This window comes from Trichoderma camerunense (assembly GCF_050948025.1).
Source record: "Trichoderma camerunense strain CBS 138272 chromosome Unknown V8C40scaffold_12, whole genome shotgun sequence".
NCBI lineage: Eukaryota > Fungi > Ascomycota > Sordariomycetes > Hypocreales > Hypocreaceae > Trichoderma > Trichoderma camerunense.
In genome coordinates, this window is record NW_028145358.1 from 21052 (window position 1) to 46524 (window position 25473).

General features: G+C 52.2%; 8 protein-coding genes across 8 annotated transcripts; 6 read left to right on the forward strand and 2 right to left on the reverse strand.

The window, feature by feature from the left end:
* Positions 1-7: 7 nt before the first annotated feature.
* Positions 8-5257, forward strand: V8C40DRAFT_248638 (SUMO protease ULP2). The gene is made up of 7 exons (XM_083216590.1): positions 8-462; positions 859-935; positions 1004-1123; positions 1200-1247; positions 1302-1341; positions 1400-2511; positions 2566-5257. Exons 1-7 carry the CDS (start codon positions 307-309, stop codon positions 4721-4723), a joined length of 3711 nt encoding a protein of 1236 aa, XP_083071441.1. The 5' UTR covers positions 8-306; the 3' UTR covers positions 4724-5257.
* On the reverse strand, positions 5003-7196 carry V8C40DRAFT_248643 (ribosomal RNA-processing protein RRP9). The gene has a single exon (XM_083216591.1). The coding sequence runs from the start codon at positions 7128-7130 to the stop codon at positions 5283-5285; it is 1848 nt and encodes a 615-aa protein (XP_083071442.1). The 5' UTR covers positions 7131-7196; the 3' UTR covers positions 5003-5282.
* A 174-nt stretch (positions 7197-7370) lies between these two features.
* On the forward strand, positions 7371-8917 carry V8C40DRAFT_248645 (proteasome core particle subunit beta 4). Its single transcript, XM_083216592.1, has 4 exons — positions 7371-7500; positions 7560-7717; positions 7778-8027; positions 8139-8917. Coding segments are annotated over exons 1-4 (612 nt in total). The 5' UTR covers positions 7371-7498; the 3' UTR covers positions 8341-8917.
* Positions 8918-10609: 1692 nt separating this feature from the next.
* On the forward strand, positions 10610-13227 carry V8C40DRAFT_39893 (P-loop containing nucleoside triphosphate hydrolase protein). The gene is made up of 2 exons (XM_083222934.1): positions 10610-10959; positions 11022-13227. The coding sequence occupies exons 1-2, from the start codon at positions 10787-10789 to the stop codon at positions 12856-12858; spliced, it is 2010 nt and encodes a 669-aa protein (XP_083071444.1). The 5' UTR covers positions 10610-10786; the 3' UTR covers positions 12859-13227.
* Positions 13228-13725: 498 nt separating this feature from the next.
* V8C40DRAFT_248653 (uncharacterized protein) lies at positions 13726-14291 on the forward strand. Its single transcript, XM_083216593.1, has one exon. It carries the CDS (start codon positions 13808-13810, stop codon positions 14096-14098), a length of 291 nt encoding a protein of 96 aa, XP_083071445.1. The 5' UTR covers positions 13726-13807; the 3' UTR covers positions 14099-14291.
* A 231-nt stretch (positions 14292-14522) lies between these two features.
* Positions 14523-16725, forward strand: V8C40DRAFT_248654 (uncharacterized protein). Its single transcript, XM_083216594.1, has 3 exons — positions 14523-15052; positions 15144-16333; positions 16397-16725. The coding sequence occupies exons 1-3, from the start codon at positions 14650-14652 to the stop codon at positions 16490-16492; spliced, it is 1689 nt and encodes a 562-aa protein (XP_083071446.1). The 5' UTR covers positions 14523-14649; the 3' UTR covers positions 16493-16725.
* A 1062-nt stretch (positions 16726-17787) lies between these two features.
* On the forward strand, positions 17788-21487 carry V8C40DRAFT_248656 (heterokaryon incompatibility protein-domain-containing protein). The gene has a single exon (XM_083216595.1). The coding sequence runs from the start codon at positions 18379-18381 to the stop codon at positions 21286-21288; it is 2910 nt and encodes a 969-aa protein (XP_083071447.1). The 5' UTR covers positions 17788-18378; the 3' UTR covers positions 21289-21487.
* V8C40DRAFT_39935 (uncharacterized protein) lies at positions 21485-24427 on the reverse strand. Its single transcript, XM_083222935.1, has 2 exons — positions 23414-24427; positions 21485-23340 (listed from the first exon to the last, which is right to left on the reverse strand). The coding sequence occupies exons 1-2, from the start codon at positions 23933-23935 to the stop codon at positions 21610-21612; spliced, it is 2253 nt and encodes a 750-aa protein (XP_083071448.1). The 5' UTR covers positions 23936-24427; the 3' UTR covers positions 21485-21609.
* Positions 24428-25473: the final 1046 nt, after the last annotated feature.

The window sequence follows — 25473 nt, forward strand, 5'->3', positions numbered from 1 at the left end:
TGCACTTTGTACATGCCATACTTGGGACGGGCAAATGCGAACCTGGAGGGACAGCCCACCTTTTTTTTCCCCCGTCATCAAGCCTGGGCGGAGTGTCGCTTCACATGATTTGTATTGATCCGTCTCCAGGTGTTGAACAGTGCAGCTCTTTATCCGCCTCTCTCCGTGATATCGCTACCAACCTGGTACGAGTGACCTCTCCCATGCCAGCCTCCCCTCCTCTCCTTCTTCTCCCTTTCTCCGAACCAGGAGCTCGAGAGCCCTGGCAGTGAACGCAACCGGCTGGAATCGCTGCGAACGCGATAAATGCCCAGCGCCCCGTTGCTTACTCGCATAGCATCGATAGAGCGCCGCTTGAACTTGAACAATGCGACCACAACCGACGACGCCATGTCCCTCTGCGACGACGATAAGCCGCCCAGCGTGACCACAGCCGCGAGAGACGATGCTGCAGGGCCCAAGGCAAGTAAATAGAAGCATTTGATGGAAGATATGAAGGAAGCATCGTCACCCAGCCTTGATATTTAGTCTGAAGACGCGCTGCCGATTTGTCTACCCTCTCTATTTTTATTCCTCGACTTTTTTTTTCCCATTCCATCTCATCCTTGGATCTTATTTTCCTCAAAATAGCACCAGACCCTTCCTGAGCGAGTCCCCCAGTGGAGGCTCCAAGGCGCGTGGGCCCTGACGCGCTGTGACGCAGTAGGCTATGTCCACTAACTTGCGCCAGCTCACCACACCACCGGCGCTATGGCCGCTATGATTTCCAAATTCTGCCTGCCCTGCCTGTGCTGTGGCCACGGGCCGATTTTGCCATTTCATCGTGGACCCCTCCACTAATGTCTAGAATATGCATAGACCCAACCACTATCGCCGTCGTTGCCAAAGATTCATGTCCATGTGCAGCCAGAGCCTGTAGCTGTCGGGGCCCCAAAGTAAGCCCATCGCCTCTCTTCCCCTTCACCTCCCGGTCATCCTTCAAGCATGTGCTGAACTCGACTAGGCTGCCCGAATCGGCGCCAAGCGTCGCTAGCCGAAATCCCATCGAAGCCGTTGAAGAAAAATTGCCAGACAGTCACGAGGACCAAGGCAGCGATAGGAAGCCGACGACGAAACCCTTGGAGTATGTGAACTCTGTTGACGCCCAATGATTGCCACTCGCGGCTAAGTTTAGGATTTTTCCTGCTGACTTGTCTCAGCGCCTTTGCACGCTACCTATCAGATGCAAACTCGTTTCCAGATTATGGGTAAGGCTTCGATTCCATCTGATCACCTTCTTTCCTGATTACTGACTTGAACAGGGACCGGAGTCGCAGATCTACCATGGGTCCGGAACGGCTGGTTGGTCATGACATTCGTTGATGGGGCGTTCTGCAGAGTACTGACAGGCAGCGAGCAGAAACAGATCAACAGGCTGGTGGCCAAACCAGTCAACACTCTCAGCGTGCGACGATACGAGGGCCACAACGAACCAGATGTACCGTCCGCCAAGCGTCAAAAGAAAGATGGTGCGCGACCATGCGACTCAACAATGAGCCCATATTTCACGACACCTCGGGCGAAAAAGAGCAGCGAGATTCACGACGTCCGCGTTGAGCCGGAAGACATATATGATATTAGAAGCACTTCAAGCGCGGGAAATACGGGCGCCAGCAATTTGTCACTCCTCGAATATCGGAACGTACTGCCGCCGAGTAAGAAAGGAAGTCGGCGACGTAGAAGCCGGACTGGTCTGAATTCGAGTTCCCAGCAGCGCGATCCGGTTGACTCCAGCTCTGGTCCCTATCGACTTCCCACGATTTCTACAAAGCGAACACTCATATCTACAATCTCGGACAGTCCAGATGTCCTCAATTCCGAAAAGGCACCTTCTAGGGTTCCAGAGGTAGTTTCTGATATCTCTCCGCTTTTCAATACAAAAAGAGAACGACCACATCGTCCTGGAGACAACTTTGGACGTCAGTTCAAACGGCAAAAGCCGTCAACAGCCAAGGAGACCATCGACATTTCGGAAGATGAACTCCAGGCCGATTCTGCCAAGCAGAAGGCCCCGAACGAAAGAGAAAACGCAATCTCACGATCCTCTGGCACTGCGGGTGGCTTTAGCAAGAATCCTATGCGAGGAGACATCCAACACACGATTTTTGGGAAAAGGTCACGCCGGCCACGATCCGAAATGATAGCTATAACCAGGGCAGTCTGTGGGAAATGGATCTATAATCGCGGCGATCGTTCCGGTGCAGTCTTTTTGCATCGAGAAGGAAAGGAGGGCAAAAAACTTGACCCAGTATTAGAAAATGGTCAAGTATCAGGCGAACATGCTTGGCTGGGCATTGATCTAGATCAAGTTCGTTCCTTTGGGGTTTCAGAGGTACCGAACCGCTATGGCTTCGTCTCACGCTCGCAATCTGGAGATGCAGGGCCAAAGCTTTATCTGGAATTCGAAAATCATGATGGCATCGAGGCATTCTGCCACACTCTCAAGTCTGTGTCTATCCCAGAGAAATTCATGTATGTTCTGTTTATTCCATTAGATGAATCGCGTTGCTGACTTGACTCCTATAGCGCTGAACTCGAAAAAAGGGCCGAGAGAGCATTCGACGAGGCAAAGAACTGGATAGCTTCAAATAGCCCTCCCAAGTACAGCAGCCTAACATTTGCCCGAGACAAGAGAGAAAACGATACAGACTTAGCACCCCCAAACCCAGATGGACGCCCAGGATCGACGCGTGCAAAGCTAAAAGACAACTTAATACAGTCAGCCAAGAATTTGAATGATTCTGATGCTCTGCAGCGAAAAGACAACTTGATACAACCAGCCAAAGATTTGGGTGATTCTGATGCTCTGCGGCGAAAAGACAACTTAATACAGTCAACCAAGAGTTTGGATAATTCTGATGCTTTGCAGCGAATTGAGGAGATGCTGGATTCCGATACCCGTCGATCTACGAGATCATCCGCTCCGACTACCCGCTATCGCATGCCGTCCCCGGTAGGCTGGACACAAGTGAACCCGGACTGGCATGAATCGTGGCAGGCACCGCTCGTATTCCCCCCCACCGGAAAGAATAGAGCGTTGGTGGATAAGATTGACATTCCCAGACTAGATGAGAATGAATTCTTAAACGACAACCTCATCAACTTTTACATCCGATATCTTGAGCACAAGTTGGAAAGGGAAAGGCCCGAGCTGCTACGCAAAGTCTACTTTTTCAGCACCTTTTTCTTTGAAAAGCTAAGGTCTACAAAGGGCAAAATTAATTATGATGGTGTTAAAGCGTGGACTGCAAAGGTAGATTTGCTATCTTATGACTACATCGTTGTGCCCGTCAACGAACATGCTCACTGGTATCTGGCCATTATTTGCAATGTTCCCAATGCCCTCCAATCCACCTGGGAAGGGAAAAGCTCAGAAACATTGACAAATTCAATGTCCAATGCCATAGAAGTAACAGATACGCCCAGCTCCCCCAGATTATCGACGGTGGAGAGGGACCTGACAGAAATCTCCTTGGAGGATGGGACTGCGGCGACGGGAAAGCAAAAAGAAGAGACAGCTGGGGTATCGCGATCGCCTCCTAAGAAGAGGAAATCCGCAGGCGCTGCATCGTCCAAATTTGATCCTTCGCAACCGAGAATCATCACCCTCGATTCACTCGGTGGGCCACACGCCCCAACCTGCAAAGCGTTGAGGGAATACTTGATCGAAGAAGCAAAGACAAAGAAGGGGATAGAATTGGCAACGGTTCCCGCAGGCATGACAGCTAGAGGAATACCGGAGCAAAACAACTTTTGCGATTGCGGCGTCTTCATTCTAGGATATATGCAAGAGTTCCTAGCAAATCCCGATGAAGCCGCACGTAAGCTACTGATGAAGGAAGAACTTGGATGGAACATTCGTCCGTCTGAGATGCGAAATCGCATAAGAGGGCTACTTTTTGATCTTCAAGGCGAACAACAAGAGCACCACAAGCAGCTCGAGAAGGAGAAAAGGCTCCGCAGAGCCAAGAAAAAGTCCATGGCCCCATCGAGCCCGCGAAGTTCTTCGCCGGTCAGATCGGTAGTATTGTCACCTCTAGTACCAAAGTTGCCGGGTGCATTTCCATCAGACTCTCCGGAGAGTAAACCAGTACCAGATACAACGCTTTCGTCATCAGAATCTGTCCAGGAAACCGAAGACTCGGAAGGCAGAGGCTTGAATGGCAAAGCGTCTCATGAAGCTCGGGAGAAGCCAAATACATTCGAAGAGTTCCGATTTATAAGTCCCTTGCCTGGATCGAGCATCAGTCCCCCAGACACAAAGGACAAACCCTCTGTTGGCACTTCCTCTTCATTCCCCAAGCTCGACAGCCGCTCCAGTAGAGTTGTCGTAGAGCTGAAATCTGCAAAGGGATATGACAAGAGCGAGTTTGAAGAGCCAACCTTGCTCGACGACGACGAGGTCCAGATTGTGAAAGAGCCATACACGCAAAAGGGCAGCTCAAAGGCTATAGAGACACGCAGGCGTCGACACTCTTCAGTGGAAGTGGTAGAGGCAACAACAAGTCGACCAACTTCATCCTCTCGGGTGCAAAATCAGGAGAACAAGCCTGCCGTCCAAACCTCACCTCGGTTGAAGCCGCGTCAGTCTATTGAATACGACAGTGACCATAAGACCCGCGGAGAACCCAAATACGATGGCATAGACCGATCGGGTAAATCTTCTGGCCAAACAGTATTATAATTTATTCTTCTGACATTTTATTTCACTTTTTTAATTGTCATTTTATTTTATTTTTTTCTACGGAAATACCAAGTGGCCCGTCATTTCATTGCGAATGGGTACACATTGCTGAGACAAGGGGAATTGTGGACAAACTTTCACTCTGAATTTGTTGCTTCCATGCCGCATGCGTTTGCGGGTTTTAGGGCGAAATGCGGTTGAGCATAGCAGGGAGCGTCTTTTCATTTTGCTTTTTTGTTTTCACTTTTGCAGCCTTGTGGGAAGTCAACTATGCAGGTGGGACAGGTTTGCTGAATTCGATACCTGGCTGGCTAAAATATCATGTTGGCGATATAAATGCAGCCGGAAGCGGAAGCGAGGGAGAGAGATATAACACAAGATAGAGTAATGAACAAAGAAAAACCCTTCCTAGCGTTGAGACACCCCCTAAGATGATCATCACGGTATTGTATACATGCATATTTATGTGCCCCTCTTTCAAAAACGTGAACAGAAAATATTATATACATGAACCCGATGCTGTACGAAAAATTCTGGACTTTGCTATTATGTACCCTTTCTATGATTTTGCTGCTTGATGCTTTTCTTCGTCCTCGTCTGAGCCGTGCCCTTCTTCTTCTTCTTCGTTATGTACGCCGTTGGTGGATGCTTTTGGGATTTTGGGGATTTCAAACACTACTCCGCCGTTTCTCACGCCTTTGCCTTTGCTCACGCTCCATCTTCCTAGGCGGTGGTCCTTGGCCACGGCGGCGACGATGCAGACGCCGTCTTGGCCGCGGTCGCCGCGCTCAAACACGGCGATGTCGTTGATGACGCCGTGGACGGATCGGGGATGCGAATTTTCCTTTCCGCTGTTCTTGGAGGAGGGCGCGCCGTTGGGCTGGCCGTCGGCGTTGGCGTCTGCCAGCTTGTCAGAATCGTCCGGGGAGCCGCCGAGGGTGGCGACGAGGTCAATCTTCTTCTTGTCCTCGGACAGCTGCCACACGCGCACGTGGCCGTCCCAGCTCCCGCTGAGGATGACGTCGGAGTAAGGGATGGTCTTGAGGGCCGTGATCCAGCGAGGGAGAGGGGCGGGGACGGCCTTGCGGTCCGGCTTGACCTCGGCGGACGCGGCCTCGGGCTTGAGCGGCGGGTCGAGGCCGTGGGCGAGGGGCTGGATGTAGACGGGCTTCTTCTTGGAGACGCTCCAGAGGGCGAGGCTGCCGTTGTCGCTGCCGGTGACAAAGAGCTCGTCGTCAATCATGGCGATGCGGTCCATGCTGCCCTCGTGGAGGAGCGACCGGGGGTTGACGCCGGGCTGCGGCTTCTTGTCTACCGCGCCGCCGCGGAAGACTAGCTGCGTCTCCTCGGCCACCTTCCATAGTCGGGCCGTCCTGTCACGGGCGCCGACACTGACACAGCGGTCCTGAGCGAGGGCGTCGATGTCGAGGATCTCGTCCTGGTGGCCGAACAGCGTCTCGATGTAGGCCAGCTCGTCCAGGCTCCAGACCTTGACAGTTCGGTCCTTGGAGCATGAGTAGAGCTGATTTGTGCCTCTCCGGAACGCCAATCCTGTTACGGCGTCGCGGTGATGTGTGAAGACCTTGATTGGCTTGAGAGTCTCGGCGTCGTAGACGATGATTTTCTTGTCCTTGCCTCCGGTGACAACAAACTTGCCATCTGAGGAAGCGGCAACAGCTAGAATATTGCCCACATGTCTCTTATAAGTATTATCGTTTTGCTTGCCCGCATTTCCCTTGATCCACATCTCCAGCTCGGGCCTCTTTTTAGGCGGTGCCGGTGGCTTCTTCGGTTTCCGTTTTGTTGTCTGCGGGTACTGGTGCTGAGGTAGGTCCTGTATCCTCCACTTGTGCAGGAAGAGATCTTTGGTGGTGGTGTAGACGTATGGTGCGCAGGCGGCAATGGATGTGACAGAGTTTGTGTTTGATCTGAAGAATGTTTGGCGAACGCTCTCAAAGGCCAATTCCGAGGCCAATTGACGGTAAACTTTTCCTTTTGACTCGGCGACGTCCTCTTGTAGCCTCTCGGCGATTAGATCTCGATCAATCTCCGCGGCGTCGAATCCAACCTCGTCCACGTGCTCCTTGACGTTGTCCAGGTAGCGCTCAGCCAACCGCAGTCGCTTCTCGGCGGCGGTTTCGCCCTCGTTTTCAGAGTCATTGTCGTCTTCGTCGTTGGTCGCGTCGGAAGCGCTCAGTTGGCTCTCGTCATCTTCAGAGTCGCTGCCCGAGATTGACTCGTCGTCACGCTCAACTCGCTTCTTGCTGGAGGCTGCAGGTTTCGCGGCAGGCTTCGCAGATCTCGCAGAGGACTTGCCGGATGATTTTGTAGCGGCGACTCTCTTCTTGGGCGCTTCAGGACCTGCAGGTCTCTTCCTCTTTCCAGGAACTGTGAAAAACGACGACATTGTGGCTCAATCCGCCCGGCCTGCTATCCCACTATGTGCGGTCGACCTTCTGCCATTAAACCCGTCTTGAAAAAAAAAAAAGTTCGAGATGGATTGGCCCACTGAACTTTTCGGGACCCACCATGTCTCGCGGCGGCGAATCACACGGCAGGCCCGGGTTATAGTGCTTCCGGCCCAGGGCGGTCAGCTCTGGCACAAGCAAACGGGCAGGTGGGCGGTTCGTTGACGCGCAGCGCTACAGCCTAGCGGGACGAGGTAGCTCTGGCTGCTGCTGCCGGTGGGCTGTAACTGTAACTGGAATTGAGGGCAGTTCGAATCTCTGCAGCTCTCCAACAAGATACATCATACCCAAACACAACACAGTCATCATGTCAGTACCTGCGAATGCGCCTCGTCTGCGGCTTTCAATAGCTAACAAACTGTCTCCAGGGAGGTTCTTCTGGGAATTACGGGCAAGGACTTTACTCTCATCGGCGCCTCCAAAGCTGCCATGAGGGGAGCCACCATCCTCAAGGCATCCGACGACAAGACAAGAGCGTTGAACAAGCACACTCTGCTGGCTTTCTCTGGCGAAGCTGGCGATACAGGTGAGCTACCCCTCGGGTTCTGATGCTGTCCGGAGCACAGGAGTTTTAACGGTGTCCCAGTACAATTCGCCGAATACATCCAACGAAATGCCCAACTCTACTCCATGCGCAACGAGACCGAGCTGTCACCCTCTGGCCTCGCCCACTTCGTCCGAGGAGAACTCGCCACCAGCCTCCGATCCCGAAACCCATACAACGTAAATCTCCTCATGGGAGGAGTTGATCCCATTACCGGCAAGCCCTCTCTATACTGGCTGGACTACCTAGCGTCGTTGGCGGAGGTACCGTACGCAGCACACGGCTATGCGCAGTATGTGATTTGTTTCCCGGTTGTCTGGCAACTCTGAGTTTTAGGGCTACAGCTTTGAACCGTCTATCTCTTGTTTCCCGGCTTGCTAACTGATGGCTACTCTCTGAACAGATACTACTGCCTGTCTCTCCTTGACAAGCACCACCACCCAGACATTACACTAGGACAGGGAATCAAGCTCATGACGATGTGCATAGATGAGCTGAAGCGTCGACTACCGATCGACTTCAAGGGAATGGTGGTCAAGGCAATCAAGGCAGACGGAATTGTCGATATAGAATTCGACGACGACCGTATTGTGAAAAGCGCATAAGCAACAGCGGGTGCTGGAGAAGGGATGACGTGTATCACTAGAAACTGGCACGAGCTTGGTAATTAATATACGGCCGCTTCTTCCGGTTCATTCTTCAACAACTTTGTCGTGCGACTGGTCAAGGTTTGGCGAATGCAGGGCGAGAAGAGGTACACAGTAGTTGCCTTGGGGGCCACAGGGCGTATACGGTAACTCTGGAAGTTTCATGGGTCATGGATATGCCATATCGAACTGCTGTTTGATTATTATTATTTTTCCCCCCAAGGATTGGCATCTTTCGCAACATCTCAGTGTGTATTATTGTCGTAGCTGCAGACTTATAGCCATGTCTGAGTTACAATCCAGGCTCCATACTCTGACCTAGAGCCGGCTGCATACGAGTATAAGGATGGCTGGATATCTGCACGTGGTTTCGATCGCAAATGGAACTTGCCTTCATAACTTGCGTCGAACTGAGCCCCCAAATACCAGGCACGTTTCAGTTACAGTACCAAACTCAACTTTTTGTCGAGTTTCACCATGGCGGCTATGAGACATTTCAGCCGTGATACCGTATCGTTTGTGTTTTATAGTTCCCCCTTCTCAATGCGTAAGCTGCGAATTGTCGGAGATTTTGCCACGCAGTAGCATCTCTCCAATACCAGCGGTAGCATACCTTGGTATTACTCAATAGATATATGTCTGCCAGTGCATCTCGGTATCTATATGTGCAAAAGATGGAATCCCGCATTTCTCTGTATACCAGCGCCAGGCGCACCTGCGGTGCTGGGATAGTATGGGGTCTCGTGTTAGATACAGGCAGGTGGCAGTGATCGGATCTCCTTGGGTTGAATCACCGGTACCTGGCAAGGGCCCTGGTCAAACCTTGAATCCTCCCATGTTATGGAGGGTACAGTAATACTGACGTATTTTAGACAGCCTTGAATGCTTTGCCATGGCCACTCCGCGGTAGTTTGCGATTCAAATCATAAGAGCTCTTTTTAACTTTTCTTATACTGAGCAGGCATGGTGGGTACTAAATTGCTGCTGTTTGTTCAATGAAATCGCCCCCGTTACTGGGATAAACTGGCACGGACGAAGATCTGGAAAATTCCCCCACCTGTCAGAGCAAGCCATCCAGGTCTTGAATTGGCGGGGATCTGTGCCGCGTTACAGGGCGTCCCCTCCGCTACAAGAAGCACTGCAGAGTTGTGTTAGGATTGATTCCATTCATCAATGATGATTCAGTTCAAAAGTCATTATGTAGTGTGGACGTATAGCTGCAAGGGTTTGCAGCGTTGGCCTGCCTCCTTTTGATTGCAGCGCATGTCATCCACGAATGCGCGTGTACATGTCCGTCCCACTTCTGCAGGTGGACGAGGCGGTATTCACTTGAGCTGCACTGTACCTACCTATCGGTGTAGGCACGTAGGCATCAAACGAATAATATGCTTTGTGTTGATTATTAGGGCCCCTTGCTGGTTGGTCCGGATACAGCACTAACACTAGCATATTCATACAGTAGAAGTGTCGTAATGAACAGGCTGGCACATGTCAGGCATCATGATAAGGGTCTAGACGCCAAGACGAGACGAAAGAACCCGACATTCCCCAAACCTTCTGGCCTGGCACCAATCCGAACAAATGCCATTTCCCGAAAGTCTCTTGTCTCTAGACCGGCAGCCAGCCTCGCTGACCCCGAAACACTAAATCCCCCGTAGTGGCGATTCGGATAGAAGCCATGAGAATGTTCAACTGCCAGAAGGGAGGAAACCATCGGTCTGCCCAGTAACGTCACAAGCCACAGCGCCACGGCCCTGCGAGGGATGGTCCAGGTAGCGGACAGGTACCGCTGCACTGGCGCCCCGTGCAGGGACCACTCCGAAATGCGCACAAACACGTGATGCAGTACTTGCAGAGTACTCCCTCGGTGGCTTGCATCCTAAAAATCTCTGACCCCCCTCGGGCACTAGCCGCTTTCTGGTCCTCCTGGAGACTAATTTTTTTCTCGCCTTCGCCTCAAAGGCTCGCCGTCCCTTTTCTTCTTTTCTTTCCCACAACTCTACCCTCCCAACACACAAACCTCTCCTCATCTCCATCTCCCTCTCTTTTTTTCATCCTCATACTTCCTCGAGGCATTTTCGTCTTTCCTTGGTCTTTCCTTTGAAGATTCTGCGTGTTCTTCGACGGAAAGTGCAAGCACAAGTTGTTTACGCGTGCCCAATTTAATACAAGTCGGAGAAAAAGAAAAAAACAAAAAACAAACAGGGAACTTTTGTTCTTCCCGTTTCTTTCTCTTCGTGTTTTCTGTCTTCATTTTTGCGGACAGGCTTCCCTACTTCACTCTCATTCATTTTGCGAGGGTGATTTCTGATCGACCAAGTTCGACGATTACATTCGCGATTTGCGAACAAAAAAGTTCACTACGACGATTCAAGTCCCTATTCACCGGAACCCAACTTCCAACATGGCGGACCAACTCAACATGAACGGCCTCAACCTTGGCGGTGATGGTGGTCAAGCGGCTTCCCAGGCTCGCTCCTACATCCCGCCTCACATGCGTGGCCGTCAAAGCGCCGCTCCCCCTGTCCAAGACAGCGCCCCTCCTGCCGCCGGTTTGAACAACAGCTCCTGGGCTGGGTAAGTGCAGAGCACATCATCTCTACTTCGCAACTGAACAACATAACTAACATTGATAACAGTAACAACCAAGGCTACAGCGGCGGTCGACAGGGCGGTGGCAACTGGAACGGCGGCGAGGGTGGTTATCAGAACAACCGCCGCGGCGGTGGTGGCGGCTGGGGTGGTCGTGGAGGCTACTCTGGCGGCGGTGGTGGTGGTAACTTCGAAGGCCACGGCGGCGGTAACCACGCTGCTCGTGGCTCTGGAGATGGACAGTGGCGAGACGGAAAGCACGTTCCCGGCCCAGCTAACCCCCGTGTCGAGCGTGAGCTCTTTGGCACCGCCGACGACCCTTCCAAGCAGCACACTGGTATCAACTTTGAAAAGTACGACGATATCCCTGTTGAAGCCTCGGGTCGCGACGTCCCCGAGCCTGTCAACCAGTTCACTACCCCCCCTCTCGACGAGCACCTTTGCCGTAACATCGAGATGGCCCGCTACAAGGTCCCTACTCCCGTTCAGAAATACTCCATCCCCATCGTCATGGGTGGTCGTGATCTCATGGCTTGTGCCCAGACTGGTTCTGGCAAGACTGGTGGTTTCCTTTTCCCCATCCTTTCTCAGGCCTTCATCCACGGTCCTTCTGCTGTCCCCGCCAACGCTGCTGGACAGTTTGGTCGTCAGCGCAAGGCCTACCCCACCTCTCTCATCCTTGCCCCCACTCGAGAGCTTGTTTCTCAGATCTACGAGGAGTCCCGAAAGTTTGCCTACCGATCTTGGGTCCGCCCTTGCGTGGTGTACGGTGGTGCCGATATTGGCTCTCAGCTTCGCCAGATTGAGCGCGGATGCGACCTTCTTGTTGCCACCCCCGGAAGACTTGTGGATCTCATAGAGCGAGGCCGCATCTCCCTGTGCAACATTAAGTATCTTGTGCTCGATGAGGCCGATCGCATGCTGGACATGGGTTTCGAGCCCCAGATCCGCCGTATTGTTGAGGGTGAGGACATGCCCAACGTCGCTGACCGACAGACTCTCATGTTCTCGGCCACCTTCCCTCGCGACATCCAGATGCTCGCCAGAGATTTCCTCAAGGACTACGTTTTCCTGTCCGTTGGTCGTGTTGGTTCTACCTCTGAGAACATCACCCAAAAGGTCGAGTTCGTCGAGGACATTGACAAGCGCTCTGTTCTCCTCGATATCCTCCACACCCACGCTGGTGGTCTGACCCTCATCTTCGTCGAGACCAAGCGCATGGCCGACTCTCTGTCCGACTTCCTCATCAACCAGAGCTTCCCTGCCACCTCCATCCACGGAGACAGGACCCAGCGTGAGCGTGAGCGTGCTCTCGAGTTCTTCCGCAACGGACGCTGCCCCATCCTGGTGGCCACTGCTGTTGCTGCTCGTGGTCTTGATATCCCCAACGTCACCCACGTCATCAACTACGACCTTCCCACTGATGTCGACGATTACGTCCACCGAATTGGTCGTACCGGCCGTGCTGGAAACACTGGTATTGCTACCGCCTTCTTCAACCGCGGCAACCGTGGTATTGTCCGCGAGCTCATTGACCTTCTCAAGGAGGCCAACCAGGAGATCCCTCCCTTCCTTGAGGCTATCGCTCGTGAGTCCTCCTTCGGCGGCGGCGGTCGTGGCGGTCGCTCTCGCCCTGGCGGCGGTGGCCGTGGCAATGCCAACCGCGATTTCCGCAAGTTTGGCGGTGGCGGCTTCGGTGGCAGCGGCGGCGGCGGCGGCGGCTTCAGCAACCCCCAGCAGGGTGGTGGCTTCAGCAACTATAGCGGAGGGTCTCAGGGAGGCTCTGGCTATGGCGGCGGCGGCGGCGGCTACGGAGGCGGTTACGGCAACGGTGGCAGCTACGGCAACCCCGGCGGTGCTGGAGCCCAGTCCTCGTGGTGGTAAATACTCGCGCTCTCTCATGATGGACATATCGCTATGTCTATCATTGTGGCTCCGGTTTCAGCCACTACTCTTTTTTTTCTCGTCTTCACTTTTCCCTTATCGTCATTTATTTTATTTGCGCAACAATTTTGCTTTGATTAAATCGGTTATTTCACATTTACGCATCATGTCATTTGTTTTCGACGACACGGCGGCATCATGACCTGCGAAGGCGAAGAGTGCCTTTTTTTTATTTACTGCAAAGGGCAGTAACGGTCAGGGGCATTTCACGACGCATGTGATAGATTGCATTTCTTTTGATTTCAGCATCCTCCCTCGCTTGATACCCTTAGACCGAGAATAGAGGAACTTAACGACATTGGCAGAACGTGTGGTGTTGAGAGATCTACGGTTGTTAGATCTGGACTAGGACATCACGGTTTTTTTCATGTTTCTGCTGTCTACGAGGGTTTCCTCCCCCCGCAGGGCATTTTCTCGCTTTTCATGATAGAGGGTCATGCTATCGCCGTGGCATACATAGACAAAAGTGGATTTACTCGGTTCTCTGGTCGGAATTACTCGACGGTCTCCCACGGATTGGGACGGAAGAGAGAGCTATATGAGCATAGACTGGGAATACAGATGGCCTATGGGTCGGTTTCTCTATTTCATTCGAGAGCAAGAACTGGGCCTCTCGACGCTAGTTATGGATTTTGGTTGGGAGGGCATGGATCAAAGGCTCTCGGCTCTTTGACCGTCATACGCACAATGGAACGCTTCGACTCGGCCGAAAGGGTGCCGAGTACGCAGCCTTGAAGGAACAGGGTCTTTGGGAGTTTTTTGTTCCCGTGATAGACAGACAACCAGAGCGGACTGAGGAGTCCCAAGTAAAAAAATAAAAGGTTTTGCGATATAAATATGCATGGTACTACTACCGTGATGTAACCTAATATCTTGTCTGTTACATGTGATGTATTTGAGCGATGTACGAAGAATAACGCAGAATGATTGGTGGCCATATCTCTGCTTCTCCGTCCTTGCTATGAAAATTCTCATCATGCATGTTGAGGTTTTTCTTCTCTTGCTACCCTGGATTCTTTCGTTTTCTTTTTCGCTTCTTGTTTTCTCCGCTCCCCGATCAGAAAATCTGAAAAAGGAAAAGGATTCTCCAGCTATCTGTAATCTGCAATGTCTTTGTATCTACGTAGTCGGGGTTATTCATAAATACCACCTTGCCAATTGGGCTGTGCTGCGACGGTAAGAGATTTTCTCATGCGTGGAAGATTCTGGACTAGTTGTCCGTCCGTGTATGAGAGGTTTAGTTGGAGCCACACAAACCTGCCGTCATCCCGCCCAGAACCTCCCGCGGCAGCGGCTTAAGCAGCCAGACATCACTCACGGGGCTCTCACGGGTAGTGGATCGAATTTACTGTAATTCAGTGGACTGATGTATGCTGGCGATGGGAAGACGGCGGATTTTTAGGGCATCGTCTAGCACTGCACGTTGATTTCTCGGGCAGTGAGCTCCACTAGAGCTCGGTACCTAGCTGACAGATTCCCCGCTGCGCCGGTGCGGCCGGAGAACCTCAGGTAAGGCTCGGGGTTGGGTACGATTGGAAGTACTACTGGGCTCGCTTATTACTGGCCAACTTGACAGTCATCCATATCTCACATTGTCCTCCCCCCCACCAAGCTGGTTGGCAGCTCTTCATTCTCTTCCTCTCCCATCACATGCCTCGACCCTAGAGGGGAGCACAAGGAAGCATCACCACGACTCTTGAAGCTCTTCTTGCCTTGCTCCCGAGCGACGAGATGGGTCTCCTCGAGAGCCTCGACGCCGGCATCACTGGCTTTGTGGGCCAGTGGGATGCCTACTCGACCGGGCTGGTGACGCTGCTGGTTGTCCTCGTCACGTACCGCATCACCTCGTCGCGCGAGCCTGACGTGCATCCTCTGCTGCTTGCCAGACAGGCGGGCGCTTCTACGGTGCGCAATGAAGGCGAGAGCGCCGCCTACAGATGCCTGGCTGCTCCTCACAGCATGCCGTTGAACAGCGGACTGGATGTCAAGGACCCCGGTGCTTCTCGATGGGCGAGGGGACGCGATGGCGATCTTCGAGATATTTGGCGGAAAGCGGCGACTGGAAACGACGAAGGGAAGAAGGGAAAACTGCTCACTGTTCTTGGATCCGAGAATGTTATTGAACATCGCCTAGGTAGGATCCCCAAGACTTGTTTACTTTTCCATGAAAGCTCTTAAAGAGACAATGATGGCTGACTGCTGTTTACCGGTTTTTCTTTTTATAGAGGACATTACGAGGCAGATTAACCTTATTGGACATTACATTGCAGAGCAGGGCGGCATCCGAGTTGCCATCTATCTGCCCAACTCCGTCGAGTTTCTGGTTACACTCTTGGCATGCAGCTTCTACCCGAACTTGACAACTGTCCTGATCCCATTCAACGTCTCAAACGAGGAGCTCGTCTCCATGATGCGCCGATCTGCCGTTGACACCGTCGTAACAACACCCGGCTCATTCCCGCTCGATGACGTTGCCAAGGCATATCCATCGCTGAGACAGCTTATCTGGGTCGTGGATGAAGGTAGCTCGCACCTCGACTGGAACGAGGTTCCTGAGGGCATGGGTGGCAGCGTCAATGTTGCTACATGGCAGGAGATCATTCGCGACGCCCCGGCGGACTCTGGCACTGAGCTTCCTCCCCTAAACTTGGAAAAGGTTCCCATGGATGTGGTTACTTTCTGGCAGACGAAGCCCGGCCAATTGGAAGAGATGGTGCGCTTCACACAGGCCAACCTGGTTGCTGGCATCGCCTCCCAGATCAATGCTATACCCATCAAGGAGAGATTGACTCCCTCTGACCTATTTCTTCCCGCTGAATCTTTGGCCGGCATCCACACCCTTGCTCTTACCTTGGCAGCACTCTATCAGAATTCTTCGGTAGCTTTCAACTCGGTTGCTGGCCGATCGCCAGATCTGGTTCTAGCCACTCAGGGCATCGCTCCGACGGTGATTGTTGCCAGCCCCTCCAGTCTGCTCAAGATCCATGAAGAGTCCATCGCCAAACTGAACACTCCTCTTGCCAAGGCCTCTCATGCCATGTCGACTCGTACTCTCACTCAACAGGGCGTTCTTCCATCCTCGAACTTGCTGTCTGCGTTTGCGGCTGGAGCGAAGCCATCCCTTGGCACCGACCTCAGCAAGTTGCGGCTCGTGTATACCGCAGAGCGTGTTGGAGCAGACACTCCTTACCTTTCCTCCACAGTCCTTTCTGATCTGCGCGTCTTCACTGGCGCTCGAGTTGTGTATGCTCTGACAAGCGCTCGGGTGGTAGGCGCTGTTTCGCAGACGGCCTACTACGACTACAGAGTTGAGGAAGGCGACAACGGCCACTTTGGCGCACCTGCGACAAGCATCGAGATTCGCTTGAAGGACAAGGGCTCATTCAAAACAACAGATGATGAGGTTGTGGGAGAGGTAAGCTTAATACGTGGTCTCTCTGGTAATCCAATAGTTCGCACTAACATATGGACTCAATAGATTTTTGCAACTGGACCAAGCGTTGCTGGCGGCGAAACCAACTTGGGTGTTGTCGGAAAACTCAGGCACGACAACACGTTGGCTTATGTGTCGTGAAGGAGGATCTACGGATGCTAGTTCAAGGGGTAAAGGGAAAAGGGCCGGTTGAAGGGAAGCAGGGTACACAATAGGCTAGGCGCATAAATGTGCTTTAGGAATCACTTTGGAGAGATTCGTCATTGGATGAGCTGGGAGACTCGGCGACTTTTATTACAGTATGCGCTTCAGAAAAGAAATAGCGAAGAGCGTTGAATGATACAGAGTAGATTGATGATTATTATTATATGTTGACTGATGTTGATATGACTTGTAGCCATCTCGGAATTATCTACGGAGTATCTACATGAACCTTGCTTGGATACCACGATGCAGATGCAGAACGGCCCGAGGCAATATCGAGCTGGTCGCGTGCAACTCTATTTATATCCGCACGCGCTGGGATCCAAGCTTGGCGAGACGTCCAAGACTGCAACACTCCAGAGATTGGAAGCTAATTTGGAACATTTCCCGTTTACCCCAGGTCCTCGTGGTGCTACGTGCAGGGTTTAGTAGCAGATACGGAGCAAGCACAGACACGGGAAGTAAGACTAGACTAGATGCTACCTGATACTGCCTCGGGGCCGGGGGTGTTGAAGTTTGAAGTGACATTGTGAGCGTATAGAGCACCTAAAAAGGAAGAGAAGGATGCGTTGCAGTACGATGGCATTTGCAGTGTATTCCCGGTAAGGGTGTGTTGTGTTGACCTTCTTCAAGCACACCCTTATGAGCACTCACTCTTGAGGAGGTCAACAGTTCATATCTCGACAATGGTGGGCTATCCATTGATCCTTTCATCGATATACACGACTATTGGATGGCGGAGATGGCAGCATAAATGCCCTAAATTGACAGTCGTGTTAATGCTTCAATCCCTCCCCCAATATTTTCACGACTCGGTGTCACTGAGAAATAATTGGCTACATGTACTAGCGAGGGCATGGTCCGGCGCTACGAAAATGAGGAGAGAGAGGGGGGATGAACTTGAAGTGGGAGCGGCGCGTCAAAGGGAATCAAATGGAAATGGCTTGACTGCTTGATTTCAAATGGATGAGAAAGACAGCATAGAAAGAGGGGGAGGGGGATAACAGAGATTTAATTTTAAAAAATAGAAAGAGGAAAAATACAAATACCTACTAAAATGAAATAGAAAAATCTGACTGGCGTGCAGCTCCAAGTTCAATCAAACTCGGCGGATCAATCAGACGCCCCGGTCCGGCGGTTTTTTACGGGCTATTGGGCTCTTGTCTTGCCCTTCCACCCACTATTTTACTTACCCAGTCAAACCATCATCTGCGGTGGGACCCCTTGGAACCTCCTGATCCCCGATCCGCGGGCCTGGTTTCTCTGTTACCACGTTAGCTCTCGGTGTGTCTTATCTCCTTGCGTGGTCTCTCCCTCGTCTAATTTTTTCTTTCTTCTTTCTACTGTAAAACTCTTCTTATAATATACTGGAGGCGTCGTCTGGCTTGGGACCCCTGTCTTATATCTTTTTTTCTTCTCTTCTTCTTTTTTGAATACCCCGTCGTGCCATCTGGAACTCTAATTTTAAATCGCTTTTCTGGAATCATACGTCTACCTTATTTTGGCTGCTTCCGATTACTAAAGAGGTTCACAACAAAAAGCCATCCATCGCATTCCTTTGCGACGAGATCGCTGTTCCGCTTTTCTTTGCTTGAAGAGAAGGAGTCGCGGGTTCACCAAATTATATCCGCTCTTTTATCATTCCTCTTGCATTGATTATTATTATTTTCTGAAGGCGCCTCGCTACAGAGGCTCGCGCATCTGGTAGTACGGGAAGATGCGCAACTGTTGAGTGAGAGTGAGAAGAGAGCGCGAAGCGAGTTGACGCCGGGCTTTTTTGGATCACGTTACTGGACCTCTAATCGACGGGCGAATCAACTGGGATGAAGAAGTTTTCCAAGATCCTGTCGCGGCGACTTGGGCGATCTGGCGGCGATGACCCTAGCCGCTGGGACGGAGGGCTGGAGTCTGGGCTCGACTTCCACCAGCTGACGTCTAGACGGTGGCGCAGTGGTGACGATGGACTGGCGATGAATGGGGAGAACCACAGCCGCATCTTTACGAAGGAGGTTCCCAAGTACGGCGCCGGCAGGATATTGGCGGATGGGAGCGACGACGCTGGACAGCTCTGCGACGTTTGCCGGGAGATTGACTTTGCGAGGCTGCTGGACTGGCAGCCGGGGGATTCTAGACCATGGGTTTCATTGGCACACTGCTTGAAGCTGAGGCTGCCCGAGGACGAAGGGCTGGGTCTCGACGGGATGACGCTGGACGGAGACGAGATGAGCGAGGACGAGAGGCGGAGGAAGAAGAGGAAGGAGGGAAACCAGTGTCCGTGGTGTGTCTTCTTCCACTCGATGATCACCACAGTGTCGGAAGGGGACGAGACTGGTGGCCTGGATGGGAGGGATGGGAGGGTCATGAAAGCCAAGTTCACGCCGTATTTGCGAATTCGCCTAGCCTTTGAGCGGCTTGGCGGTGGGGAGAAGCATGCGTTGGGGAAATCGGTGCTCTTTGAAGTCACAACGAGGAATCGGTCTCTTCCGTGGGGGTACATTGTGAAGGCTGCGCCTGAGCTGGAGGAAGAGGAGGAGCAAGAGGAAGAAGCAAAAGCCGATGCTGAGACGGAAGCGGAGACAGCGACAGAGACAGATGCGGAACTGGAGGCAGAGACAAGCACGCAAGGGGAGATAGAAACAGGGACGGATTCGGGTGTCGAGGCCGATGCAGAGTTGAAAGAGGAGATGTTATCAGAGGTTAAGCCAAGGGCATCGACAACCGACGATGTGGAGGACCATGCTGAAGAGAAGCAGAATGGCCATACGAAAGTCAACGGAAAAGACAAGCGACGAGACGAATCAAGGGTCATTCGAGGGAGGGAGATAACTCCGCTGCTCCATCTCCCGCTGGCAAAGAGCTGGATTGACTTTTGCGACGAGAATCATGCTGCCGAGGCCTGTTCCGTCAAGAATCTAACGTTGGTCAAGGGATTGAAGCTGATTGATTGTGAGGAGAACAAAGTTGTTCTCGCAGAGGAGCTATCAGCAGCAGTACCGAGCGACGAGCTCCAAGACGACAAAAGCCAGAGCGGCACTCGCAGCAGCCATGAGAACCGCACCAGACACCAGAACGTGGATTATGTCACACTCAGCTATGTCTGGGGAAGTTCTCGCCGCAAGGACACCGAGGCCACATCTGAACAAGGAAATGACGACGACGACCAGCTACCGCGCCAGCTCCCGAAACTGATTGCTGATGCTATTTCCACCACCAAGGGCCTTGGATATCGGTACCTTTGGGTCGACCGGTATTGTATGCCAGCAAAAGGAAACGCGGAGGGAGCGTCAGAGCGCCAGCGACAGCTCAGCCTCATGGGCCAGATATTCAGTCATTCGGCACTGACGCTCGTCGTTGCTGCGGGTGAAAGCGTTGACGACGGCATCGTCGGAGTCAGCGCACCGCGCGAAGAACAACTGTCAATACAAACGGAGTCGGACCTTTTCACCACGTCGCTCCTTCGTCCAGATCTCGAGGTTGCTTCGTCGAAGTGGGCATCTCGGGCATGGACATACCAGGAGGGTCTCTTGTCGCGGCGACGCCTCATCTTCACGCCCTCGCAGATCTACTTCCAGTGCCAGGCTATACACTGTCACGAAAGCCTTTCTTTGCCCCTCGACTACGCACCGGGATTGAACTTTGGTCGGGTATTTCCCTCCTCGACTGAAGACAGCCTTCGGCCCAACAAGCTGAAGAACCATATCAAAGCCTATCTGGCCAAGAGCCTTACTTACACCGACGACCACCTAGATGCCTTCAGGGGCTTACTCCACGAATACTCACGGCGGGAGAAGCTCCCCGTAGAGCATCTGCTCGGCCTGCCCCTTTTCCACCCTGACGATTTTACCAGGCACAAGGTCGTCAGCCAGACAGACCGTCTAGCCGTTGCCCTGGGATGGATGCCCAACCGCACACTTCCTTCCTCTTCCATCTCCGCCTCCACTACCTCTTCCCACGATGACCTCCTTCACAACCCCGTCATCGACCCTTACTCTCTCATCGATTCCCCCTGTCCCTTTCCCTCATGGACCTGGCTCGCATGGCGGCCAAATCAAACAACGTACAACTACAACACCCCCAGCTACTCCTTTAACTTCAACCTCGTGGACGACACTTCACCTCTTCTCGACGGCGTATCGGCCGCGCCTGGGATGGAAGTCTCCGTCGGCTTTAGCGACGGCATGGTTCTCTCGTGGGAGATTGACGGCGATGCCATTGCTCGCAAGGCCGACAAAATCGAGATGCTGCGCCTCAAGACGTATTGCTTCGACCTAAACGTGAAGAGAACCCCCGCTGGCGCAGGAAACAGGTCGACCCTGTCCCTGGCTGAGCCCGTTGCCTCCGCGCTGGGCAGATCTGCTTCCGAATACATCGACGCCTGGATCCGCCGCTCGTCCGTCACCACACTCTTTGCTTCTGCGGAGGACACGCCAGTTGACCCCGAGTACCACCTCGTCGGTGTCCTCGTCTCAGGGCGGCACTGGAAGTCCGATGGGCCGATTCATCGCGCCACGGGCCCGGGGAGTGCCGCGGCGACGGCGACGGCGCTGATATGCGGACGCAAAAACTGGGATCCTGAGGGCCAGTGGGTGCGTCTTGGCGCGCTGAGCATCGCGTATGGCGGGCTGGTGCCTGTGGCGGACGAGGCTGATGCATCCATCATGAAGGGGGTCGATGCGAGGAGTGGGGAGAAGAAGGATTTAAGGGTACGGTTGCGGGAGTTGGATATCTATTGAATTATCCTTTTGATTTTGTTTAATGCTTGTATACGTTATGAGGGTGGGGATCTAATTAATTGACTTTTTGATGTATGAGCTGGCTATATGTATATATATGTCTATATACCAAGGGGATGTTGATTGTTTTTTTCGGGATGGGAAAAGTGTACGCGGCGTCTCCATGACGAAATATATCGATACCAAGTTATAATCATTACATTACTAGTTTACTCTTGTGCCTTTACATCTTCGTTAAATGTTTATCCATATATCCTCATCATCATCATCCAAATCACGGCAAATCATGTATCTAGAGCTCGGCCAGCTGCTCAAAACAATTCAATCCATCTCCATCATGGCCCTCACAGACAAATCATTATGCACCCAACCCACAATCCGACTCGCCACATCACCCACCAACTTATCATAATGCGGCCCAGGCAAGAAAACCGCACAATGCGCCGTCACCTCATCCATGCCGTCCATGTACACGCTCACCCACGTAGGATCTATAACCCCATCCGTCTTGCTCGGCGTATTGCAAAACTTTCTCAACTTCTTAGGCTTACCCGTTGCTTCAGCGTCCACCTCGGCAGTCCCAGCTAAAGAGACGGATGACGATGCCGCGGCTGCTTCCTTGTCTAGCCGCTTCTTCTCCGCTTTGCTGGCCTTTTCTTCTTCCTTGTCCAGCCGCTTCTTCTCTGCCTTGCCAGCCTTTTCTTCTTCCTTCTCAAGACGTCTCTTTTCCTGTTCCGCTTTTTGTTTTTGCTTCTTCATGTCCTTTTCGAGCTTATCCGCGTCCTTTTGGGCGTCCTTTTGGACCTTCTTTTGACGCTTCTCGATGAGCTTTTCACGTTCGCGGAGGGCCTTGCTGCGGTCTTTGACGGCGTTCTCGTAGGCCTTTTGGAGGCGGTTGAATTCCTTTTCTGCTTGTTTGCGGGAGTCTTTGTCTGTATATTGTGATAGGTCCGGCTGCTCTGGGGGGTGAGGGAGATCAGGGATTGGAGGGAGGTCTATGTCAGGAGGAGAAGTCAGAGGTTGGTCTGATGGGGTTTGCTTTTCATCGATAGAGCCCTCAGGCACAACGGATGGTGCGTCTGATATGACTGGTGGTGCTGTTTCTAAGTCTTGCTCTATAAAATCGTGTTCTGTTTCATCCATGGGAATTGGGTCAATCTCCTGCATAGACAACATAGACACATTAGACAGCCGGTTCGAAGTAGTAGGCAACTCCGGCTCTTCCAACTGAAGACTTGAACCAGTATTTTCAATATCCTTCTCTCTCTTTGGAGTTGGGGTTGCTACTGGTTCATTAAGACCAATCTCTTTAGCTGGAGGACTGGGATTAGAAAGTGTGGGAGAGACCGAACTTCTCGTTTCATCACCCTCTGTTGAAATGGTCACGTCGGCCAGCTTTGTGTTAATATTGTCCTCAGCCTTGTACTCAGATATAGGAATTGTTGACACATCGACCTGGCTTGGATCACGGCTGCCTTCAGCCGTAGATGGCGGTTTAGGGCGGCCAGAAGCAAGCGTATAATAGTTGGCAAAGCGAACTCGAGTGTGTGAATCGTTGAATGTGCCACCGCTCAAGACTTGGAGATCATCAACATCTTCAAGAGCACGAAGTTGGTTGTATCGCGACATGAGCCCGCGATAGTCGGCCAGACATCCCCCAAACTCTAGATGGGAGGCAATGTGGTTACCAAAGGCAGTAAGGAGGCCTTCAGACCAGTGCTTGGAACTGAAATTCATCATGCGAGTAAGAAACGATTTTTCTCTGAATGGCGCATCATTGACGAAAGGGGGGTCAAAGTTAGGATCTCTTGGTTCGCTCAGTGGACTATTCATCGACATGGTAGGTGTTAGGGGCTGTGAATCAGCCGGGTGAGCCTCCGGAGAGGACGGCGATGCGGAGACTTGACCAGAAGGAGTCGGGGATGGTTGAAAGAGACTTGAGATTCCCGAAGCTACGATGCCGGGATGAAGTCCTAAAAAGGGCGAATCTAACGACAGAGTTCCCAGAATACGATGCTTCAGAGAGCGCTGGCTGGACGAGATCTGGGTAGGCTGTAGAAATTCACGGCATTAGACCAGGGAAATCGCTATAAACATGGGTTTTCTCAGACCAGGGATGGCTTACCATGAGAACCATCTCGGCAGCCAGTAAGCCTCCCATGGAGTGACCTATGAGGATAACATCGGTTGTGGGCGACTCGTGAGGCTCCAGCCAAGCGCTAAAGTTATCCCTCGCGACATCTATAGCCTTGTACGTCTTGTATCTAGGGTAAATTTTGGAATGGACGGCATGGGTTTCTGAAAGGGCTTCACGCAGGAAGTTATGGACATGAGCAGGGAATGATCGAAAGGATTGGTCATTCCCATAGAACCCATGGATGTAGACCAATAGAAGGATTCGCCTGGCATCCGAGTCGGAACTTGATGGCACCAAAGATTGTGATGACGAAGTACGGGGGTCTTGAACTTTGGCTTTAGAGAGCAGGATTTGGGGGCCTTCTTGATCCGGAGAGGCCAGCGAGGCTCGGGATTCATCCACGGCAGAATAGGGAGGTGGCGGAGGTAATTGGGAATTGTCCCTTGGCGGCAGGGGAGGTGGTGGCGGCCGGGGGACAGATCTTTCTGGTAGAGGAGGAGGCGATGCCATGGTGTTGGATTAAGGGATGATATGAAGCGGTTGGTTTAAAGGTGAAGATGATATGGATATCTTCGGGATGTCAGAGGGTGTAGAAGAGGGCTGGTGTCAGGAGCGAATTTCTGAATGAAATTGTGGAAGAGTTGCCATCACTGTTGTTTTATTATGGCCGGAGATGTATGAATAAATCACAGCTTCGATGTCGTCGTCATCAAGATGAATAAGAATAAGCTCGCGGACCAAAGCCAAACGATCGGCGACGGGACTCGGGAGACTGTCAAAGGCCCGGAGCGGGGGAGAGATGAGGCTGGCCGAAGATGCAGATGGCGGGGCTGCTGTTTCTTTGCTGAGCGCAATCGATAAGGACCCTGAATCACTACCAGGTACCTAAGTAGATTTTGGAGTAGTACAATGCCTCTGCACTGCAGCTGTATAGCGGCTCTAAGTATTCCCCATTAGTGGAGGAGCAAGAAGTGTTACGGCGCTATTTAGCGAGTATTTAGGTGTTAGGTGTTAGATAGAAGCACCACGACGTTGCTGTACAGTGCCTTGGATTGATGCTATGAATAGCCCTGCAGTTGGGACCTGGTGCCTGGGCGTACTCGTATGTTCCCATACAGGCACGAGCTGTTGCGCTAGGCTAGGCTAAGCTGCATGTGGCAGTGAAAAAGCCACTGCATGGTGCCTGCGCATGGACCGTTCAGAGTGGGGGTTGATGTCTCAGCCTGAGCCAATGGCAGCAAAGCAGAGCAACAACGACAAGCAAGTACAAGTGCTTGTGATTGGGGGCATCAATGCTAGAAAGGAGCACCACCACGGCACATCCGTCGTTCCGAACCACGCTGATTCAAGACACGCACGCACTGGTGCCGTTGGGGTCTTTTTTGTGGCATTTTGATTCATGTCAAGTGTCATTTGGACCCAGCTTATCTCGTATTGTTGGCGTTTTTGCTTTATAGCAGATGCACGCTACTTGATCATCGGCGTGTACCTACTAGGTACCTTGACAACTTAAAGGCATACGCTTTTGCTGCAAAATGTCTATCAAAATACCACAAGCAATTTGACAGCACGATACTCCGTACTGCTGTTGTAATAGATATGACTGCCCACGAAACTGTTGCTAGAGCAGCTTAGCGGTGCCTGCAGATTAACCAGGAGCACGGCGAGAGCTCCTAGTCTCCGCCCTCTTTCGTCGTGCAGTCTCCCATCTGTAGTGCCAGGGACGCATTGATGCTACACAGCACTAGCAGGGTTGTCCATCGCTTGCTCGCTCCGTACCTTGGACAAACGGCGAATAGCGCGCAAACAACTAGGCGGACGAAGACTCTACTGTACAGTAGTGAGATGAAGAAGAGAAAAGGTCTTAGTGGTGCAACTCACGTGCCGTTAGAGGAAGCTATTCCGGATGCTAATGGACGTAGAATAATTAAAGGCATGGTGAGATGACTCGTGATGAGTCTGTTGCAACTAACGGCGATAAAGTCAATACATTCTCGTACTACAGCGAAATCTCAGTCGTCATGTTCTGTACTACCGAACAAATGCCT

What these genes read in the sequence shown, in the direction of transcription:
- V8C40DRAFT_248643 (XM_083216591.1), bottom strand. Translation starts at nt 7,130, where the DNA reads ATGTCGTCGTTTTTCACAGTTCCTGGAAAGAGGAAGAGACCTGCAGGT.
- V8C40DRAFT_248654 (XM_083216594.1), top strand. Translation starts at nt 14,650, where the DNA reads ATGGGTCTCCTCGAGAGCCTCGACGCCGGCATCACTGGCTTTGTGGGC. An exon ending in TGTTATTGAACATCGCCTAG is followed by an intron (nt 15,053 to 15,143) that starts GTAGGATCCCCA and finishes TTCTTTTTATAG; the next exon opens with AGGACATTACGAGGCAGATT. An exon ending in ATGATGAGGTTGTGGGAGAG is followed by an intron (nt 16,334 to 16,396) that starts GTAAGCTTAATA and finishes TGGACTCAATAG; the next exon opens with ATTTTTGCAACTGGACCAAG.
- V8C40DRAFT_248653 (XM_083216593.1), top strand. Translation starts at nt 13,808, where the DNA reads ATGTATTTGAGCGATGTACGAAGAATAACGCAGAATGATTGGTGGCCA.
- V8C40DRAFT_248638 (XM_083216590.1), top strand. Translation starts at nt 307, where the DNA reads ATGCCCAGCGCCCCGTTGCTTACTCGCATAGCATCGATAGAGCGCCGC. An exon ending in ACGATGCTGCAGGGCCCAAG is followed by an intron (nt 463 to 858) that starts GCAAGTAAATAG and finishes GAATATGCATAG; the next exon opens with ACCCAACCACTATCGCCGTC. An exon ending in AACTCGTTTCCAGATTATGG is followed by an intron (nt 1,248 to 1,301) that starts GTAAGGCTTCGA and finishes TGACTTGAACAG; the next exon opens with GGACCGGAGTCGCAGATCTA.
- V8C40DRAFT_248645 (XM_083216592.1), top strand. An exon ending in TGGCGAAGCTGGCGATACAG is followed by an intron (nt 7,718 to 7,777) that starts GTGAGCTACCCC and finishes ACGGTGTCCCAG; the next exon opens with TACAATTCGCCGAATACATC. An exon ending in GCAGCACACGGCTATGCGCA is followed by an intron (nt 8,028 to 8,138) that starts GTATGTGATTTG and finishes CTCTCTGAACAG; the next exon opens with ATACTACTGCCTGTCTCTCC.
- V8C40DRAFT_39893 (XM_083222934.1), top strand. Translation starts at nt 10,787, where the DNA reads ATGGCGGACCAACTCAACATGAACGGCCTCAACCTTGGCGGTGATGGT. An exon ending in AACAACAGCTCCTGGGCTGG is followed by an intron (nt 10,960 to 11,021) that starts GTAAGTGCAGAG and finishes CATTGATAACAG; the next exon opens with TAACAACCAAGGCTACAGCG.
- V8C40DRAFT_248656 (XM_083216595.1), top strand. Translation starts at nt 18,379, where the DNA reads ATGAAGAAGTTTTCCAAGATCCTGTCGCGGCGACTTGGGCGATCTGGC.
- V8C40DRAFT_39935 (XM_083222935.1), bottom strand. Translation starts at nt 23,935, where the DNA reads ATGGCATCGCCTCCTCCTCTACCAGAAAGATCTGTCCCCCGGCCGCCA. An exon ending in CTGCCGAGATGGTTCTCATG is followed by an intron (nt 23,341 to 23,413) that starts GTAAGCCATCCC and finishes GAATTTCTACAG; the next exon opens with CCTACCCAGATCTCGTCCAG.